The sequence below is a fragment of the Rhinolophus ferrumequinum genome, chromosome 19 (assembly GCF_004115265.2).
Source record: "Rhinolophus ferrumequinum isolate MPI-CBG mRhiFer1 chromosome 19, mRhiFer1_v1.p, whole genome shotgun sequence".
In the NCBI taxonomy this organism is placed as follows: Eukaryota; Metazoa; Chordata; class Mammalia; order Chiroptera; family Rhinolophidae; genus Rhinolophus; species Rhinolophus ferrumequinum.
Genome location: NC_046302.1, coordinates 22,714,298 through 22,737,084, shown reverse-complemented (window position 1 = coordinate 22,737,084; position 22,787 = coordinate 22,714,298). Strand labels below are relative to the sequence as shown.

The 22,787-nt window shown below is 39.8% G+C and overlaps 1 protein-coding gene across 4 annotated transcripts in view; it reads left to right on the top strand.

Annotated features, from left to right (window-relative positions):
• Positions 1 to 22,787, top strand: part of CHST9 (carbohydrate sulfotransferase 9) — a 247,558-nt gene that overhangs the window by 212,105 nt on the left and 12,666 nt on the right. For 3 of the 4 annotated variants that reach the window (XM_033087654.1, XM_033087656.1, XM_033087652.1), the window contains one exon: positions 362 to 399. In XM_033087654.1, the coding sequence (XP_032943545.1) occupies positions 362 to 399 (38 nt within the window). Of the gene's footprint in view, positions 1 to 361; positions 400 to 2,976; positions 3,029 to 22,787 lie in introns of those variants that run through there. The other variant, XM_033087655.1, reaches the window with a different exon arrangement.

Here is a 22,787-nt window from a genome sequence, read left to right as displayed (position 1 = left end):
GTATTATACTTGAACAGGTTGTCATTGTTTGGAAACCTTTGATTGGACATTGTTCAAATTTTTCTTCGGTCCTTTTCAACTCTTCACCATTTCTCTGCCAGAGTTTAATACATTCTTCTGGTATCACCGGCTTTCCATTTCGTTTTCTGTTATCTTTGTCTAATGTGGTTTATTTAGGTTTTGACTTTTTTTTTATTCCAATTATTGGACCAATTTTAGATATTCATATTTTGATACAAATCTTTGCTTAGAGACCCCATGACTGCTATTGGACTTTTAAGTGAGAACAACGCAAAGCCAGTACTGTATTTTCTTCATTTGTATACTTTAATATTAAATTTATTTTTGCTTTCTTTTTCAGTGACTAGAGAGAAAATCCAGGAACATAACACCGACCAGGTATTTCTTCACTTCTCATAAACTGTAATATAGAATTTTGCTTTAAATGTCAATAATTAAGCACTTGTATCTATTAAAAAACATAAAAAGGGCATTGCTGGTTATTGGGTATGAGCAATACACAAATCATTGGTTCTGAGAACATATAAATTGGTCATATGTGGATGATCACGCACTTTCCATGTCTCCCGCACCTCAATCTTCCCTCCACACCATCTTCCCCAAGAATGGGAAACAGTGGAGAGTGGGACTCTGCCAGGTCTGGTGTGTACACATCCCTCTGAGCAGATCCTGACCTCTGCTTTGATACCATCATGGCTGCAAATAGATACTTTTATCTACTTCTCCTTTAACTAAGGTGACTCTCCTCTGTGATTTTCCCAAGTTTTACTTTGCCCAGTCACTCCCTCCCAAACAGTTAAGAGCTGAACTCCTAGCAGTGGAAATGTACAAGTTGACTTTCCATTCTGGTCTTTGATACCTACCCAATGCCTTCCTGTCTGCTTCACTATTTTCTTAGCCAGTCTTTTTACTGATTTATTTTTTATATTTACTGGTAGCTGGAGTCACTCTGTATAACTGTTTAAGGGGCTTGAGACATGCAGCCACACACACAAACCAAGGATGGCCTGCACCAAACCATGTCTTGCCCCACCCCACCTTCTCTTTCCATAGGCCAGTCCCGCTGCAGTTTCTCCGAATGTTTCCTGTGAGACTAGACTCAAAGAATGCAAACACTGGCCTATGGCAAATATGCTCAGCTTTCACTCACAGACACAAATCTCCATGTCTTTTTATTGTTGTTGCTCTCTTCTGGCATAAATTATAACTCACCCTTGCCAAGGAGAAGAGTGATAAATCTACATTTACACCAGTCAAGGGAACATTTTTCAAAATCTTCTCCTAATGGGCTTCAAAATAAGTTCCAATTCTAGTCCCATTGTCATTCCACCCAAATTAAGTTGTAGCTTTAACTAATCTGTGCCAGATGCCCTGTAACTCATCAAGCTTTAAAAAATGTTAAGTAATTTGGCTAATATACTATACTGCACATTCACTAGGCAAAATCTAATGTTTAGCGGGTATCATTTTGCTTTTGAATATGATTGTAAATGTTGACTCGAAGTATTAGCCATCTTAATACTTGAAAATGCTGTCATTGTGCATTGGCAAAATCAGTTAGCCATTTCAAATAGTTTATTTGCCTTTTGAACTTAGTTTCTTTGTCATTGTATTTTCAATTATTTGTATATACTCAAGTGGTTTGGGAAGGCTGAACAACAGTTACCCAATAAAGTTTATTGCTACCATTACTATTTATTTAAGTCACATAGGGAATACTTTTCCTTATAAAGAGAACTGTTTTCCTTATTAACTAAACAAGTTAAAAGCCGTTGGTCAAGAAATATATTAAGACTACTTCTTAGGGGCATATTTTCATTTCCTGTATTTTCCTTTTTTTTAACATTTGGCTGAACTAATATAGAATATGTGGACACCAAAATAGAACATCAAATATTTACTCATAATCTTAAACATTGATTTGATGCCAGATAAAATCATAATGGTTTCCAGTCCCAATAAGAAGCTGAAATTCTTTGGACTTTAACATGAGAAGTTATGGTCTTAAATACATTAGTTACACAGTCATTCTCAGGACAGATACCATAGTTTCTGTGATTTAATCAGTGTCTGCCAGCTGGTATTTCTAATTCTATAATAGAATTTCATAGAATTTCTATTCTTTCTTCTCCTGAGGAGGGAGGTATACCCCACTTTCAAGAATGCACCGGCATCCCTGAAGTGGTCTCCTTAATAAGACAAGTGTCAGAGGGGTAGTAGATTGGGTGGGGGCTTATCACTTTGTGAGGGGTATAAATGATAAATGTCTAACTATTACACTGTTTTGTACACATGAAACTAATAAAAAAAAGAATGCACTAGCAATACAATTCAAAGAGGCATACCTCTAATGTATCTAAATTTTGGCAAAGAGCCAAGAAATGAAGTCACCCCTCCCTTTCTTTAAATTACTTTATCACCAAAAGAATTTGGCCCTTAAAGAACATTTTGAAAACTCTCTTCAGATAATCAATACAGTGTTCGTGATCAAAAAGGAATGTAAAACAGAGCACTGTTGAGCGTTAATCTTGCCCTTAAATCCTTCCCACTAGGCACTATAGATTGTGTAATTAAATTGAAATTGAAAATCGAGTCCTCCCCCATCCTTTCCTTAGCCAGGCTATGAGTTCCACACCAATGTGAGAAATCAGGGCTGGAGTGGAGGGAAAGCTCTAGCCTACTGGCCAATATCCAGAATGCATTTTTAGCCCACAGCTTTTTTACCACACCTGAGTTCTGAGAACAAACAACTGTTAGAGTTCTCGGGAGTGAACGCTGGATTCTTTCCTGTGTAATTCACTGGGGAAATTAGTATGCTTTTTAAAAGTAACTTGTAAACACAGCTTGTTTACGAGAGGAGGACAAAAATGAACAGTGAACCATTTGGCAGCCGACGTCTCACAATGGGATGAATGCATGACCCATTTTTTTCAGCTCTCTCTTTGGCAGTTCAATCCTGCAACAATTTTCTGTCTGAAAAATGTTCCTTGTGGAGGAGAAATCTCCTGTAAGTTTCCTGAATAATTTTTACTATGGTAGATTAAAGATAGTAGCTTAAAATACTACCAAAAATACCTTCGAAACCAAATTAAAATATGGGAAAACCGAATGTAAAAACTTAACTTTTGGAAACTGCCTTATTATATAGTAGACGATTAGAACCTGTAGGAAATGAATACCTTCTGTTTATGCCTTTTGTATAGTAGATCACTGAAGCCCATAGTGAATGAGTACCGCCAGGTGACAGAGGGACACTCACTACCAGGCTCTGTTACATGTGGAGAAGATGTGCAATGTACAGAGAACATTCACAATAATGGCGCTGGCTATGACAAAAGCTTCCCTTCACTGACTGCCCAGTTCAGAGAGCGCCAACACCACGGATGCTGTTTATAGCTTACTTCTTTTTTTTTTTTTTCTGGGGCTGCTGTAACAAACGATCACTAACTGGGTGCTTTCGAACAACACAAATGTATTATCTCACTGTTCTGAAGGCTAGGTGTTCAAAATCAAGGTGTCAGAAAGAGCATGCTCTCCTTGAAACCTCTAGGGGAAGATCCTTTCTTGCCTGTCTCCTAGCTTCTGGTGACAGCTGGAAAATCTTGGCGCTCCTTGGCTTGTAGATGTATCACTTCCATCTCTGCCTCCATCATCACATGGCTGTCCTCCCTGTGTGTCTCTTCTTTTCTTATAGGGACACCAGCCACAGGGGCTTAGGGCCCACCCTAATGATGTCATCTTAACTTGATTACATCTGAAAAGTACCTATTTCCTAGAAGGTCACATTTACAGGTACCAGGAGTTAAGACTTCAACGTGCCTGTTTGGGAGACATAGCCCATAACAAGCCAGAAAGTTCAGAGTCATCATCTCCATCCACTCCATCTACTCCATCTCTCCCTCTGACTGCTGAGCATTTTGTTTTGCTTTTTTTAATTAAGGTTATTGGGCTGACATTGGTTAGTAACATTATATAAGTTGTAAGTGTATAATTCTGTAACACATTTTCTATATATTGGTCCTATATAACACTGTTCCACTTTCTCTGCATGTACAAAATTTACTCATATTCCAAAACCTAACCCAAATAGCTTTCTCATAAAATTTTTCTCTTCCTATAACTAAGAATAATCTTTCCCTCTTCTATGCTCCTATATTATTTTTTCTGCCCCTTTGCTATATAGACCCTTGCACTTTTTACTCTATAGTCTAATTATTTGTATACCTTTATGGTTTTGTAACTAGATAGTATCGTCATAAAGAGAACAAATCATGTTTGGTTCACTTCTGTGTCCACTATTAGACCTTGTACATCAAAAGCACCCACCTAATTTCTGGTCAAATGTAAATTCTTCAGCTCACTAAATTATTACCCTACTAGCAAGAGGAACTGCAAAATTTAGGCAATCTACTCCCCGTACCCTGGACTGCTCAAACCTGGTGTGTCATTTGTTCTTAGAAGACAGGAACCAGGTGTTGTCCTTTGCCCTCCAGGTAAAGAATTTAAACCAGAAACAGAAGGGACAAGCTAAGACTGCACATGGTCTCTATAAATAATAGTCACACAGTCGGGGAATGAAAGAATCAAGGGGCAGGGAGACTCACACCTTTATTTCACTTGGGTGTCCACATTCCGTAATTGCCTATAGAATGTTAAATAGATTGCTTGGATCAAGACTTGGGCATCTGACTGTTTTCTCAAATGTAAGCATGGCAATGCTATTCACTGTTGCCTTTTCAGTGTAGCATGAACTTTACAACTTCTAAATTTAAAGTGGGATTGCATTACCTTGCACTATTCTTATCAAAACGCCCACACACTCAAGGAGACAACTTTGACTTAAAGAGAGTTTCTCTTTGCAAGTTCAGCATTAATGGAACTAGTAAAGGCTCTAGCCCCCTAATTCTCTTTAAGATTACCTTCTAGAATTGGAAGTTGTGTTTTCAAAAAGCTATCCAACTTATGAGTCTTCCTTTAAATGCTTGAAGTAAGGCTAAAAGGATCAAAAAATGGTGGCACTAATAGTGGTTAACAAAGAAGGATTCATAAAGATGGTATTTATTAAAGGTCAGATGGCTTCACATGTAGAAAATACTTAGGTGTAAATGTCAAAGGCTCACCTCTTTAATGGGAAGCTGAGAAAGTTATAATATTGTGAAGGGTATCTGTGGAAATAGAGAATAGTCTGTGGAACTATATTGCCATGACAAAGGGAGGAGGAGAAAACGGCCCTTGGCTATTTTAAAAGCATGAGCATCAAAAAGAAAGTAATGGTTGGAATAAAGAAAAATGTTTATTAGCAACACTGCAAGATCTATTAGCAATCAAATATGCAGATAATTCTCACTGAAGTACTCAGAATGCTTCTGGACAATTACAACCAATAGTTGTGCTAGTCACTCAATGTGCCATCTCATTTATTTGTCACAACAACTCTATGAGGGTGCATATTTTAATCCTTTTTTATATAGGTGGAAACTTGGGCTTGAATGGTTTAGTAATTTTTCAGATCCTGCTGTGCTTAGCACTAAATTAATAATCATAACGGTTAGCATTGTTATTAAGTGCTTAATGAGCTGTCTGGGTATGGGCACTATGCTAAATTTTACATAAAATTATCTCATTTAAACCTCACAGCGGCAACCCTATGAGGTAGGTACAAATCAGGGGAGTGTCAAAGTGAGTGACTTTAAGTGGCTTGCCTAAGATCACACACAAGAATGGAAGCAGGCAATCCAACTTGACAGTGTAAGGACCAGCTACTGTTCCATGCTGCTTTAATCTTTATGTATAAGCACACCGCTGGTGAGTGGCAGAGCTGGAATCTAAATCCAGATGCATCTCATTCTCAAATCCTTTCTCTTCACTATTGCGTTATGTCACTGCTTGTTCTGGAAGTTGTTCTATTAATTAAAAGCTCCCATCATGACCACCCTAATCAGCACTCTAATTTTGACACCAACACTGAAGCAATTGGTTATGAGGCTCTAGAATATTTATGATGTGATAGTTTTGTTTTGTTTCAGAGTTTTAACAATCAAGATGAGCATACACTCACTCTGGGTTTCTGTTGAGCATTAAATTACTTTTTTAATTAAATGAAAAATCAAGTGAATCTGATCTAAGAGAAAAACGATTTGTCACCTTGAAAAGAGATTAAAAACTGTAGGGAAAAAAAAAAATATATATATATATATATATATATATATACATTGGGATAATATGTTGCCTGCCCATTGGCAATTTTCCTCGGCAGAGCCCAGACAGAATTACCATGTTTCCCTGAAAATAAGACCTAACTGGAAAATAAGCCCTACCATGACTTTTCAGGATGACATCCCCTGAGCATAAGCCCTAATGAGTCTTTTGGAGGAAACTTTAATATAAGACTCAGTCTTATTTTCAGGGAAACAGTAGCAGCAACATAAAATAAGAATTGAAGTAGAAATCTTTTCACCAACTATAAAATGCTGTCTTGTTCTTTTATTTTCCAGAAAATTACCTTACTTCTAAAAAAGTCTTTTGTAAGTTCTTCACTATAAGTAATAACAGTGTCATTATATATGTACTCATGTGAGAAAATAGGGAATATGGAAACTCTGTGCTGAAAAATGTAGCATCTATTAAAAAGCATAAAAGTGGGTAACTTACCATCTAGTGTAAAAGAATCTCAGCACCTAAGATGCTATAACCCAAGAGGCCCGTGAAATCTATTCCACAAATGATTTCTAGTCAATCTGTTTCTCTTCTTTTTCCTCCTCTGAGTTTTTCTAATCATATCCCTCCCTACTTGCTAGCATCTGTACCTGAAGATAAGTAACTAGGTAACTGAAATTTTCCAGCTTAGCAGATTTTATTAGCAAAATGTTAACACTGTCATTCGAGATTTTTCTCTCAACACCTAGCAACAAACCATAGTAAACAAGGAGCACACTTGGTAGAGAACTTTAAGCCTTTGGTAACTCAAACACCACCTTCATATAGAAAGTCATTCTTTCACATCTTTGGTTAAACTATAATCAAAATGGGCCAAAGAGCCAATTTGTCATCACATTTGAATATACATTCTGAAATACTGTATTTCACTTGTCACTATTTTACCCAAATTACTCTTTCTCCTCATGATTAATAACTAAATAAAAGGCTCAAGTAAAAACTTGGCATCTTCTGAAATTGTGTGAAAAAAGCCCTTGAGTTATCATCATGTTGAATAAAAGTTATTGTTGACACACACCAAAAAAAATGTGCTTTAAGATGTAGTGACCAAGGGATCAGAAATATTTTTAGAGTATATACCTGTCATTGCTTAAATTAAGATATATTCGACATAACGATGCTAAAATTGCTATTTCCTTTATATTTACAACTCAAAGCACTTTTTTAAATCTTTATCAGTTTGAATTTCACTATTTCCAACATGTGGCCACAACACATATTTCTAAAAGCCCCAAAAGAAAAAAATAAAAGTAATGGTCATTAATGCTAGAGCAATTCCATAGAAACTGTGCTTTATATATGGTTTAGACCTCATAGGGTGGACCCCTGGGTATCCATCAAGGGCTTTCCTGATACTGTGTGTAGACTTTGTGTGTATCTGCATTTTGCTGAGAAAATCTCAGGGCTGAAAGAAAGTACCCTAGACTGTTAGTGCCCTACCTCTCATTAGAGAGAGAAAATTATCACACTTATCTCTTTTATTATGCAAAAATTAAAACAAATTTTATTTAAACTTTATTTTGTAAAGTAGCAGTAATCAGAGAACAAATTTCTGGGAAGAAAAAGATATACACACAAGTAGTAAAAACTCAGAGTACCAGTAACAATCCCAGCGAAAGCTACCTTGTCTTTATTATCTTTAATGTGGAAAAAGTTATTATCTCCAGAAATGTTACATTACATTCTGTGGTCGATCCTCAAACAAGGATGGAATAAACAAGATTTTTCAGTGTTTCATCACTGGTATGTGCCTTGCTCAAAATGTATTAAAGGGAATATTTTCATCATACCATTACTGGATAATTTAATTAGGCCAATGTTCTGTGGATGTAAGAACAATGTAATTTACTATGTTGAATGATTAGCCAATCAGATTTCTTTCATTTTCTAAGGGAATGGATTGACTAAAATGTGACCATAAACAAAATAGATTTTATTAGGCATAATCTACTTTTAAACAAATGAAATTAATTCTTTGCCTGACCTAAAGCTTTGAAAATGAAAGACCAAAATTAAACACATGCTTCCAATTTTGGTTCTGTTACTAAGATGACACTTAATATAAAAGTTACAATTTAACTTCCCCTCAAGTATTCCATACTTGAGACTAAATGACTCTTAGAAATATGTTCATCAACAGATGGGAGCCACTTATGGCCTCATAAACTCCAAAGCAAGTGAAATTATCTCAGCAAAATAGAAAGATTACAAGAAAGCCTCATCTGGTTATTTCAGAGATGATTAATGCATTGCATATTGGTTCAATGGTTCTATGAATATTGACAGATAATCACCCTTCTTCATATAAGAGAAATACTGAAGAGACAAATGCTAGTGATATATGTTTTTAATCAATCAATAAGCAATTTCAACACATGCCCTGTGTTTAGAGCTGTGCTAAGTGTGATGGAGGCCGTGGAAGAAAGTGCTAGCACAGAGCCTGTTCTAAAGGGATTTTCTATCTTGAAAAAGAAGACTAACATACCTTAAATGCTACACAGACTAACAGAGAATATGTTATTACTTACTTGCTTATTAATTACAGAGTATGGATAGTGTGGGAGTTTGGAGAAACCAACAATCTATTAAAAGTGGCCACACAAGGGTCATGGAGGACTTTGAGAACCAAAGTTACTCAGATTTGATTCAGCAAGAAGTGAATGTGGTGGCACCGAAAGTTTTGGAGTTGAGAAATGACCTCAGGAAAATTAGTCTGGAATTTTCTTAAAACCATATCCTGTATTTTCTTTTTTGCTCCATCTCCACCGGTACCAGCCACCAATCTCTCTCCAGGCTATTCTGATAATCTCCTAATTTGACTCTTACCAGCCCCCAGTCAATTCTCCACTTGACTAGCAGGGAGAACTTTACAAAATGTCAATCACATCATGTTACCCCACTGTCAAAAACCTCCAGTCGCTCATATTACACCTCTGATAAAACCCAAAGTCCTTCCCATGATCTCCACGATCTGACATTCCTACAACATGTGGTCCTTCCCTTCTCTTTGATTTCAGCTTGTGTCATTGGGTCCTTACCACTTATGTAACAACCACATTAGCCTTCCCTCTGGCCTCCCACTAGGCCAGACTTGTTCCCATGTGAGGGCCCCTGGCACTCACTGCCGCCGCCTGAAATGTTCTGCTCCCAGATTTTGGGTTCCTTCTAGTCATTCAAAGCTCAGCTCAAGCAGCTTCTCTGCAATGGATCTTCCCTGGATCTTTCCCACCTTCCCCTGCCACTAAGGCTCTGTTCCATCACTCTGTTTTACAGTGTTTGCATCACACTAGTCACCATCAAAATTGTCCTTATATAGTCATTTGCTGACTTGTTCATTATCAACCTTCACTCACAAGAACATAAGTACCATGAGAACAGGACCCTTGTCAAAGTGGTTTGCCACTTTGCATCTCCAGAGCCATTAAATTGTGCGCATATTAGATACTTAATAAACACTCCTCAAATGAATACATTGATTAATTAATTCTGCTGGCAGGCTGTGACAATAATCTGGGCATGAAAAAGTAGTGTCTAAGTGCTACGTGGATGGTGGGAATGAACAGTTTGGTGTGAATAAATGAAAGATGAATAGAGTCTCACGTCTGAATATAAGAAATGAATAAACAATTGAAGACAAAGATTAACACAAGGTTTCCTGGGTGACTGCAGAAAGGTGATACTCTTGGCAGGAACAAAAAAATTGTGGTTAAAAAACCCATTTAATGAGCACTACATATTAGACATTATGTATGTGTTCCATTCCTTTTTCACAACTACACTGGGTAGGCATCATTCTCTCTATCTTACAGATGGGAAGTTGAGTCAAGGACCCCCAAGTTATTTAGTCAGGTAGTCTATTCCAGTGAGTGGGGTTGATTTTGTAGAAAAGTACTGATTTAATGTCCACTGATAGTTGCAAGTGAAGCATGAACAGGGGTAAAATCTTAATCCAGTCTTCAGTGTTACCTCCGTCCCATTTCACAAGTTGTTGCACTGAAGTAGATGTGAAATAGGTGTCTCACACCCTACCTTAGCATTCAAGGGTTCTTTGGCAATTTGGTCTGAGCACCGGTAGACTGCCAGAGTTGTCCTTCTCATTCTGAAACCAGGCAGGTCTTGAATAAGACACTGACCGGAAAAGTACCAGGGTGAAGGTCGGAGATGAGATTAATAGAGCAGAGTGACACCAGTTACCTTGGAGACAACACCCTGAAGAGTTATATAGCCCCTGAGAAACTAACCAAAATGCAGCATACAAACAATTTTTGCTTCCATCTTTCTGGCCACCCATCTGTTAAGTTACTACCTAGAACATGGAAACTAGACTCTGCTAAAAATAAGTCTATAGCAGGGGCCAGGAGGAGAGACAATCCTGCTGATGAGTTTGGGGAGTTAGAAGATGCTACAACTCAACATTCAAGTGTCCTCTTACTCACCACAGGAAATAGACGTTTTTCCTCAATGTATAAATCGCCATGAAGATGACATCATAGATCTAGTGTCTTGGAGGTAAAAAGCCCTGAGGACCATGTTCTCCAGTCACTGGGAGTTTACCAGGGTTGAAAGATACCTGCAACTTGCCTCCTTTCATCCCTGATCCAGGCACACAGCTCACGTGTGCCTACATCTTATTGTGTTTTTCCAGATTTGCATGCACTGAAATGCCAAGATATAAAATAAGCTTTTTTAAAGGCCACTGTGGATGGAGTGACGATATCTCTACTCCATAACCACCAAGTCTGGATATATGTGTTTCTAATGGGAGTGGAGAGGCAGAAGAGGAAATAAAGATGCCGTGAAGATAAAAAGCTTTGTTCGAAAACTGGCATAAAAGCTAAGCAGATGACCAGAATCTCTGTGTGGTTTATGGTACGAAACAAGAGGCCCAAAGTCTAGGCAGCCCGAGCTTACATCATGGTTTTTTAAGAGCAAGAGCCCAGCACCTCCTTGGCCATCCAAGGACTGGGGGTTGTACAGTAGAACATCGGTTCTTGGTACCCAACTGGCATAATTCAAATTGGAGAAGAGAAGCAGCCAATGGTTCGGTGATGTCCACTGTCCACTCTAAATAGAGCTGACTCAGGCACATTCAGCCACCTCAAGGAGGCTCAGTAGGAAGGATGGTATTCATTTGGATCAAATCAAAAGGTAACACTCTTCTAATTACAGATGTGATGGCACTGAGAACCCTGTGAGGTAAGCGTGTGTTGTACAGTTTTGGAGCCAGAAAAGCCTTGGTTTTAATCCCAGCTGTAGCAGTCGTAAGACACCTGGCAAGTTTAATGGAAACACGATCACATGAAGCCCTCCATAGATATACATCCAAAACCCACTCTCATCAACCATCCTCTCCCTATGGCTTTCGTCCAGGAGCTGTCCTTTAAAGGGGACTGGAGCCCTGGCAGGAGTCAAGGCAGGCAAACTCACCTCACTTGCCAATTGGTATAAATATACCCCTCTTCACTCAGGAGGAAGCATGCTCTGGACCTGGGAATCTCAACAGATGGGTCATGAGTCACAGGTGAGGCAACATTGATCTGAGAAATGGTCCAAAAGTACAATTTTTTTATTTGGTTTTCAGAGGTGAATGGTGCTCAAAGCCACCCACTTCCATCTTGTTACAGTATCGGGAGGCCCTAAGAAATGCCCTATATGAAGCCTGAGACTTCTTTGTGGACAGTTTTCCCTTGTGTGGGACATAAGTGGAATTAACAAACTGTGATATTATTTCTGAACAAGGTACACCAAAATGTGTCTGTTCCTTCCAAGGAGCAGATTACAGAATTATAGTGAGGAAAAAGGGGTGATGATGCTATGTTGGAAAGCTCTTCAGAGAATTATGCTTGCTTGCTTGATGATACCTGGGTCTCGGTGACTAGATTACTAGAATAGATTAGAGAATTGTGATTGGATGTCAAGACCAGCCCTGCCGGTGTCACTGCGCTCTCCCAGTTGGCATTGCTCTTTCCAGGGTTCAGTAGCTTTGGACTGTTAGGTGATAGGTGGGAAAGAAACAGTTCCGCAGGTATATGCTATTTCCTGTACTTGGGCTCTGCCTAAAGAAAGGTTGGACTGCCCCCAGTTCCCCCTCCCTGTCACCATTTGTGCAGTTGCACTTACCGAGGCTGGGCTGCAGGTGGCAGGCGACCCTCTGCGATCCTCCCATATCCAGTGGGAGCTCATGCTATACCAGCTCTGGGGAGCGAGGTTGTACAGACACCAAACACTCTCACCCGCAGGCTAAAGGATCAGGACCAGTGCAAAGAAAGGGGGACCAAAAGGAGAGACTCTGGCCATACCATAGATGCTTCTTTGTAGCCATTTCAATGACATCTTGAGTCAAGTATAATCATCTTCAGGAGAAACGACCCCAAAAAGCTTTAAAATTTAGATTAATAAAATGGTATTCTTACAAATAGAATTGACAGATTTTTATCTTAACGCATGAAGAAATGAGACCTTACAGATATCCATTTTATCATCACTTTGTTTTGTTAGAGATCTGTTTATTCTGACCCCTTCATATACCCTGTTTCCCTGAAAATAAGACCTATCCGGACCATCAACTCTAATGCGTCTTTTGGAGCAAAAATTAATATAAGACCCGGTATTATATTATATTATATTATATTATATTATATTATATTATATTATATTATATTATATTATATTATACAAGACCTGGTCTTATATTATAGTAAAATAAGACCGGGTCTTATATTAATTTTTGCTCCAAAAGACGCATTAGAGCTGATGGTCTGGCTAGCTCTTATTTTCAGGGAAACACTGTCGTAACCCACTCTGTCTTTCTGCTTTGCTGCGAGTTTCTGTCTTACATTCTTCCTTTTCATCTTTCTCAGACTGAAATTCCCCCAAAGAAACTCCTGTCTACATGGCCAGGGAGCCCAGTGGCATTATCTGGTGCCACAGGCAACCCTCTGTTCCTAGCACAGCACCCAGGTAACCCATGGAAGCACCAGAGTGAGTTGCGTGCCCTGGACCAAAAGAGTTGGGCCAGGCTTTGAGGAGGCAGCTTGAGTAAAGCTGAGTTGACACATATGCAGACAACATAAGCCAGAGGGGCCTGTGTGTCACCCGAAGGTGCTGACACAGGCAAATCTGATCCGGGGCTGGCAGATGTTTAACCAAATAAGACAAATGGAATGTGACCCTGCCAGTATCGCTCCAGTTGGCGTTGCTGTCTCCAGGGCTCAAGTAGCTTTGGACTGACTAGTAGGCAATGGATGGGGAAGAAACAGGCCCGTGGGTATTTCTTCCTGGAACTGGGCTCTCACCGGTGCTAAAGCCTTCAGCCCCACCATTACCTGGACCCAGCTATCGTGTTGGGCTCTGCTTCTCTTTATGGCCGTTCTTTTTCTGTTTTCTTTTTACCAATAACTGACCAAACTTCCCCATATTTTTCAGTCTGGAGCCCAGAGGGGAGAAGGACTAATGGATTTAGCTAGTTTTCATCCACACGCCTGGGCAGAAGCTATTGCTCCAGGCCCGCTCGTTAGTTGCCAGCTGCCCTATAGAGAAGCTGCCCTGAGAGAGATGCCCACTCCTGACTGAACAGTGTCCACCCCTGTGACTGCACACATGAACAGGACATGATGTCATACTCATTTCAGTCTGAAGTTGGCAAGGCAGGCATTCTGGATGATGTGTCCAATATCGAGGGGAAATCAGAGCAGAAAGGCACAGAGACAAGATGTGTTAACATTTTGGAGAAAGCTACTATATGATAGACACTATACTAGGCACTTTATAACTACATGTATCTAATTAACTCTCAAAAAGACTCACCTGTCCCTGCCATCAGAGGGCTGGGGTTTTAGCCATGGCCTTGGGTAAATGGGTCCAAAGAGGAGGACCTGGTTGATCTGACTCAAAATTGAAAGATTTTGTACTGGGCTGATCTATCCAGCCACCGGGTTCCTGGCCTCACAACAGCTTTCTTCCCTCTTGCACTTCCATTTCCATCTCGTGGAAAGACCCCACATCTCTCCACTGCTGACCCACGTCTCTGACCCTTCCTTGCTCCCTAGTTCATCCCTCTCAGTGTCCAATTCCAGTATCACCTCAGAGACTTGTTTCCTTTGCCTGGGAAAATCGCCTGCTTCCTTACCCACGCCCATAACAACCTTCCCCCCAATAAAAGAAAACTTTACACTTAGGCATTCCGACCCAGGGAAGCTGGTTCCTTCTTCCCCACCATACTCCTGAAAACAAGAGCAAAAACTGCCTAGCAACTGAACTCCCTAGAACCAGGTGTCAGAGAGTCAGGGTACCCTCCTCATTTCACCTTTAGAACCCTCTCAGATATACACGTTACTGTTGTTTTACATCTTCAAAGTAAGGGGAGGAGATGCTGGCTGGCAAATACTAATTTTTAGAAAAATAAGCACTAACTTACAGACATTAAAGAACCGTATTCCAAATTATTAGATATCTGAAATTCCAGTGAAATATCAAAATTCTAATAATCAAACATCCATTCATTCTACCTATTTCATGCTAAATGCAATTGACTGTATTTTGTTATTCTCATACACATTTGACATACGCAGACACAACCTAGGAGATAAAATAATAAGGAGCAAACATTTTGAATGTGTTTCAGTTGATCAAGTTGCAGCTCCTCATTAAGTTTTGAGTTTCTGGAAAAAGCAAGCTCTTCTAGTTCCTGGGTTGGAAATAAAGAATTGGACTACATTCCTAACTTTTCCATTGACTTTACAGAGTGACCTTGGGCAAGTTATTACACAAATCTATCTTAATTTATCTCTAAATTTGAGAACAAAAGAATACCCTCATTTAAAAAAAAAAAAACTTAAAAGAAACATAAAATGATAAATCTATAAAAGCATATTGAACCCCTTTGGGAGAAGTCTTACCTATTTATAAACATTAAGGTTCTGTCTATTTTCAGCGTCTTGCCACACCAGAGAACGCACTTTGCTCAATAGAAATTCTTCCTTGATGTTCACATTTTGTTATATTCTCAGTGCTCATATTTTGTTTCTTTGACTTTAAGGGGAAAAAAAATAGAGAGGAATTTAATCCAAAATTGAAAGAACTGGCAAATAAAATCATAATTTCAATCCTTGCATCCAAGGTGACCATAGAAATTAGCTTGTTGGATCAACCTGAATAGCCTCACGACCAAAACTATTGTTTTGTGTATAAGCAATTTCAATGATTTGAAGATTGCAGCTTAGGGAGGGCTAAAATTCACTAGTGTCCCCCTTTATCCGCTAACCCCAAGTGTTCATTATTTACCTATCACAGTACTTTCTTTTCCTGTTTTCTTTCTTTGCCTTTCCTCCACTTGAATTGATTTTTTTCTTTCCTTTTTCATTCAATTGTCTTCATCTTTCTTCCACTCATCTTTATCTCCATTATACATTTATCATGTGCTCTGAACTTTGCTAAGTGTTTTGAAAGAGAAGAGGGGGAGGAGATGGAAAAAGCAGAAGGAAACACTAATATTCACCTAGAAAATGCTGGTCATTAGAGATGCTCAACAGATAAAGATTTATTGAATAAATCGTAAGAATATCTAATATGCATAGGAAACATACTTTGTGTTGAGCACTCTCTACACTCATTTCATATAATTCAGCAACCCTGCAAGGTAGGTGCTGTTATTATTCTCATTTTACAGACAAGGAAAATGAAGCTTAGAAATTAAAACAGGTTAACCAAGGTTATCCACATAGAAAATGATAGAACGGGGACACAAATCAAGTCCATGTGACTCAAAAATCCAGGTTGCCAACTTCCCTACTTGTAACAGGCATATGCTTTGTGCTTTACTTACATCGATTCATTTAATGGGCATTAAACAAGGAACAGATTGCTTGATATATGATGCAGCTGAAAAAAGACATAAATGACTGAGACAGTGTTTGATGCACAGTGTTATCAATAGCTGTGTTAACTTAGGCGAGCTACGTAAACTCTCTGAACTTCAAGCCCTTCATCTGTAAAATGTATATATCCATACCTTGTCTTTGGGTTGATGCAGTGATTAAATCAGCTTGCTCTGTGCCTGGGCCTTTTAACTAGGCAACCAAAATGGAAACGCATGTTCCAGAGAGAGGAAACACAGAGCCAGGAAATGATTTTGTGTGGCACACACTTTCTCCAAGAAATCCTCCCTTACCTCCACGCCGAGATTAAATGCCCTCCTTGTGTGCTGTCCTAGAATTACGTTCTTCCTGCCATAAGTGTGGTAATTCTTGGTTTTCTTTTCTGTATCTTCCTTCCCCACCCTGATCCCGAGGTTGCCCCATAAGAGCAGGGACCGAGTCTGGCTTGCTAGCTGTACCTCCAACACACAGCCCAGGACCTGGCACAAAGTAAGTGCTCAGGAAACGTTTGCACCATGAATAATTGGAGATGGAAGAATGGGAGGAGGAGACAGGGGCAGGTGGCATTGAGTATTAAGACTGTATTGTTCCAGTTTCCCCAGTGTCCTATTGGAAATGCAATCACAGCCTTCACTTCTCTCATAACTAAGCACTCAGCTTCTGAAGCCCTTGACCTAAGATTTAAAAGGAGTAGCTGTGGCACAGAGGGACCAGCAGAGAAACACTGATTTGTATCCTCAGAAAGGACGGGATTTCAAGCATCCCACCCACTCCCATCATTACTCTTATTAACGACAAGAAATAACTACGTCTTCATAATGGTATGAAGAAATGAATTGCACTTATACCTAGATTCCAGATAAATCACAAAAGATACATTATAGAAGCAATATTATATAATTAAATTAGAAAAATGTCAAAGCTAAATGATAAAGGAGGGGGAGTCACCATCTAGTCACCAATATTATCATTGTGAAATTTGTCTGTTAATTGCCCACCAAGGTCCCCTGACAACAGACACAGTTTACAGTTTTTAGGACATTCTCAGAAATGGCACCATCAGCACCAATATGTAATAGGACGAAAGACACATAGACGACAACATACGTAATTACTATAAGTGCTGTATTTTGATTTTGTAAAAGCAAGCAATACTTCTTAGCCGAAAGTAAATACATTGTTCCCAAAAGTTGGGCACAATATCACTTACTATGTGCCAAGAAGTTTTATAAGCACTTTGCTTATTGATTTATTTGATCTTTACTACCTTTGAGTTAGTTCCTACTGTTGTCCCGTTTTTCAGATAAAATAACCCAGTTCCAGCACAGCGAAGAAGCTTACCCACGGTCAGCGCTCAACCCCACGCAGGCTGTGCTCTTATCCGCTCCAGGGTCCTGTCTTTCTTAGGGTACCTGTCCTTTTCAGGAGAAACTGGAAACCAAACTTGTTCCTACAACTCAAGTCTGGGTCCAGACCGAGCCCTGCAGCTGCCAGTAAGGGGTCTGTTACATTCCCACCCTTTTGGATTCTGAATCTCACAAAAGGGCTTCGGGGGTTTCACACTTCTTTCTACTGCTTTTCTGATACAGACGGATTGTGCGGGTGCCTAACTTCTCTTGCACAGGGAAGACGAGAGAATCATGGTCCCCTTCAGAACTCAGGCCAGAAGAGGAAAACATTTTTTAAACCATGAGCCAGTCATTCTCAGGCTCCTCGTCCCTCAGCCTGCCCAGGGGTGAAATCCTCCAGATGCCAGCCTAGATCCATCCCCCTAGCTCCTCTGCCCGGTATCATGACAGCAGGAAGTCTTTGAGCCCAGAAAAGAACTGGGCTCGTGCATTGTCCTTTTTCTCAAGCAGTGTGCTTTAAACAAATCAATATTTCTGAGGCTCTATTTCTTCACCTGGAAAAAGGAAGCGAAAGATTATCATGGCAACAGGTGGCAGTGTGCGCTGTGGGTCCGGCCCATAGCAGGCACTTGGTAAACGGCAGACGTTGTGATCATTTCTGCTGCTCTGCCGAAGCATTGCCTCCAAGGCCCATAAATTCAGCTAGCGCCTCCACCAGCCAACTCCCAAATCTGTATATCCAGCTTTGGAGTCCTGCTATCCGCATCCACATCTCCCAAGGACACCTGAAACTCAAAAGGTCTGAACTTAGAGATAGTGAGGATCCACACCCACCCACAGCGTCCTGCACTAGCTACTCCTAGTTCCTCTCTCTGGGAAATGGGAAGCCATTCGTCACACTTCCTTCACCTCCACTCCTTTCAGTCTGATCAGTTTCCTACTGTTGCTTCAAATAATTCCCAGAATGTTCGTTCTAAGTGCCTGCCTTATTGAAAATTCGTGTCTCCTATGTGGCAATGTCTAGACTCTTTATATGGGCACAAGGCCCTCCTGGAGTGACTCCCAACCCTGCCTGCCTCTGCCTGTCATCTGAATCTAGTCCCCTGAGTGTCCTTTGCATGGTGGAATGCACAATTCTTCCCCTCCCTGGCTTGTCCACCTGTCAATATCCCCGTCATCCTCCCAGACCCATCTCAGGCATCACTTCCTCTGTGTAATTTGTCCCAAAAAAATGTTTTCAGAAAAATTAAGTGCTCTTGTCTCTGTTCCCCAAGCACCCTATGAATCCTTTCCTATGGCAATTGTCACTTTTTTTCCATAAACTTCTTATTTTTATCAACCCATTTAAACTTTGGCATCCTCAAGGGGCTATAAATTTTTATCTAGTTCATCCTTATTTATACAATGGCAAAAACAGCATATTTTAATAGTTCAATACATGTGTGTGACTGAATGTATTATCAAAGTCATTGAGTTACATAGTTTCTATCAGGTACACAATAGCAGATACAGTCTTACAGAAATACCACCCTTGACAACAGCATAAAGCCAGTGTGAATAGTTGTCTGAATAAGGGTCGGTACAAGAATGATATTGCCCTTCAATTAAATTCAAAACATATGTTTGTGCAAGAAACTATTCTAGATATTAGTGGAGGTTATGTAGACTTACAAGACTACACACTGACCTTCAGTAAACTTAAAATATAGAGAGAGTCACCTAAACAACTAAATATAACAACTAACTAGAGTAAAAAAAAAAAAATGTGCTAAATAGAAGACTGAACTTTCAAACTGGGTCCGACTTGTCTTTATACCCCACACTCTCATTTCTGCTCTCCCAGCCTCTGATACACGCTGCTGGAGCCTTTGCCTCAATGGTAATAGATTATATAATTGTGTAATTATTTGCTTAATATATTTTTCCCTGCAAGAATATCAGCTCCGTGTGGACAAAAACCACATGTGTTTTATCCACCACGCCTTCCTTGGAATCTAGCACAGCGTCTGGTTGTAGCAGATGCTCCACGACTTTGGGTGGGAGAAAGAGGAAGAACAATTAGTATCAATATTGAAGATCAGAGACTTCACAGGGGAGGTATATTGATACGGAGACCTTAAAAACAAAGAAGAATGAGACTTTCAGATTTACTGCAGTTACTGAACATTCCACAAATTGTTTTCATTCGATTTATTTGAATACTCATTTCTTTCATCTACAGTTACATATCTTTCCACTAACATTACCATAATAGCCACTCTTTAAAGGCGTCTGTGGAAAACGATAGCTTTCTGCCATAGTGTACAATTTAGCTGTGGCTAAAAGAGTTCCTGCAGTGAGAAAATCAAATAACAATGTAAGCTAGAATAGAATTACTTTCCTTACAGGTGGTAGGGACTAAGTGCTAAAGTTGTTTCGTAGAGAGTGGAATTCCTTGCTGAAGACCTGGGTGGTTTTCATTTTCTATCAGCCTAGGATATCTGCAAAGTCCCAAGAAAGGGGGAGAACATTGACGGGGAATGCTGAGAGCCTGATGGAAGCAAGTAGAGGACAGAGAACATGTCAGGACAGGAGCAGAACATAAAATGACAAGAGGCCCTAGGGTGACAGGTTGCCAAGGCCAGCTAAAGAATTGAGACTTTAGTTTATATATATAGTTGAGCCAGTTCCAAATTTTAAGTGATAAAAAATAAAATGTTTTAGGAAGACTAATTTGGTAATAAATTTCAGGGAGAGTAATAATTAGGAGGATACTTAAGAATATACACTTAAGAAATAAATAAAAAGATTTTTAAAAAGACGTTATGAGATGCAAATTAACCAGTTTACTTTCTGATTGTGAAAGCATCTCTCTGATTTCATGAGGGGGTGACTGGAATGTAATAGAACCTTTTCAGAAATAGAAAAGAGTGCGGGAGGAGCCACGTTTGGAAAGAACAAGATAAATTTGGCTTAACCTATATTTGCTTTAGGGACAATCAGAATGAAGTACCCTGAAGGAAAGGAGATGTAAGAGTTTACTTTTTTTTTTTATTATTGTTGTTGATCTTGATATCATGATGATGATGATGATGGAAACTCATAAGTATAAGCCTCAAATGAAAACACTATTAAGCTTGATTTCAGTCGTCCAAACCCCTTATTCATGGAAAGCTGTCTCCGTGATTGGAAGGAAGTGGAAGGCTGTGGGTGGGGAGAGATGTCACCACATCCTAATACTGGCTTTTATACGGTGAACGATGGTGAGATAATGGGTGTCTGGGAGAAGGTCTAATGGACATCAAAAAAAAAAAAAAGATGCTTAATTAGGTATTGTTACTTAGAATTAACACTTTGCCCATATCTTGATTTGGTCCAAGCTGAGGAAGCTGACTTGTGCTAAATAAACTAACAGGAGATTGAACTCTATTTATGAGCAATGAATCTTTTCCTCATGTAGTTATTTTTCTAGCCCAGCTAGTCATTAGAAAGTGGCTTGGGAAACATGGACATCCAGCAAAGGGAATGGATACATAGGAAGAGTATTTCACATGGTCCATGTGAAGGCTGATGGGGCATCCCTGCCTACAACAGAGTATTAGTCTCTGCTTACTGAAATATTCATGCCCAGCGTATTGAGTGTGTTCCTCTCCTAGATGGCACAAGATGAACTCTTGTTTTTTTTACTTTCCTTTGCTGTACTCTAATTCAGTGGTCACCAAATGCCATTACTGCCTGGGAAGTGCCTGGGGACCTTGTTTAGAGTCAGGAGCCCCTCCCCAGAGAGTCTGCTTCCAGGTGCCTGCAGTGAGGCTTGGGAGTCCAGATTTCCTGGCAAGCCTCCAGAGCTTCCGAGGCAGCATTGAATGACTTTGAACCAATCTGATTTGGCCAGCAGGTAAGGCTCCAAGCCCGACACTCATACTTTAGCACAAGCAATGCTTCATGTGCCTACTTTATTTATTTTCTCTTCTGCCAAGGGTTTGTTTGAATACAGATATTTTCAGCACCTTTACAAGAATTGGTGAAGTATTTATCTGTTACCCTTGACCTTTTGGTTAACACTGTTTTTCTTCAACAAGGTCATGAAACAATTGTGTGGAAGCCCATCATTACATTATAATCATACATGCTCATTCAACAGTTATTTATTGATCATCTTCTATGTGCCAGGCACTGTGCGAAGTTCCAGAGATCAAGCAGAAAACAAGAAAGATAAGACCTCTGCAGGCACATTCTAATGCAAGAGAGGTGGAATGGGGTGGGAAAAGACAACATAGAAAGAAATAAAATTGTTTCACATTGTGATAAGTGCAATGAGGAAAATGAGCAGGGTTTTGTGGGAGAAAATCTCAGAGGGAAACATAATTTGGACAAAAGAGATACTAACCAGCTCCTTATGGAAGGGACTTTCTAAGAGCTAAAGGAAACAGAGCAGGCGTGGCTGGCTGCTGAGAGTTTAGATAATATAGTAAAAAGTGGTCACAGAATTGCAAAACGGGAGCAATGAGCTGGAAGGTTTGACGATGGTGGTCAGAGAGATGGTGGGGGTGGTGCAGGCCCTGGCAAGGGCAAGGTCTATGTGAAATAGAGAACACTTCTAGTCAAGGTGAGGTGGTCAAGCAACTGAGAATTCATTGGGTGTCAGAGTCACTACACATAATGAGAAGAGTAGGAATGAAGAAGCAAAATCTGGGAATGAAGAAGCAAAATCTGAGCGTAAAGTGACAAGATCAAGGGTAAAAGCAGATGACAGCGTGAGGAGGGGTTGACGGAAGTTCAGCAGGACACATGTCCCTCACAGAAGCAGGAGGTTTTGCCAGGAGAAACGTCCTGGAAGCAGCAGTGGAGTACAAGGAAAGAGCCTCCTCTCTGCCCGCTGAGGGACAAGTGGTTCACATAAGCGAAGTTTCGTCTACTTGAGAAATTGCAAGGGAAGCAGAGTCTTGGGGACCAGCCAGGTTTCATTTAGAGAAAGTCACGGGAAACAAACACTCCAGAAATCCCTGGAGATTAAAGGGGAATTTCATGACCACAAGCAGAAGGTCCAGAGGGCACAGTGGAAGGCTGATTTTGTTTTTGTTTTTGTTAGTGGGGCAGGGAGAGAACTAATTAAGGTATGGGGAGGGGCACACAAAGTATAGTCTGGATAATAATGAACACTGGGGAACCATGAAATTCACTAGGTCACTAGGATAAAATACTACTACTATTAAAACAATAAGATTAGCAATTACTATTTATAGCTATACTAGTTGAAAAAATAACAGCAGAAATAGAGTGGCAAGTTTTATTTCCGGCCTAGGCTGCATACTTCCCATGCAGTCTACCGATAACCCCATGAGCT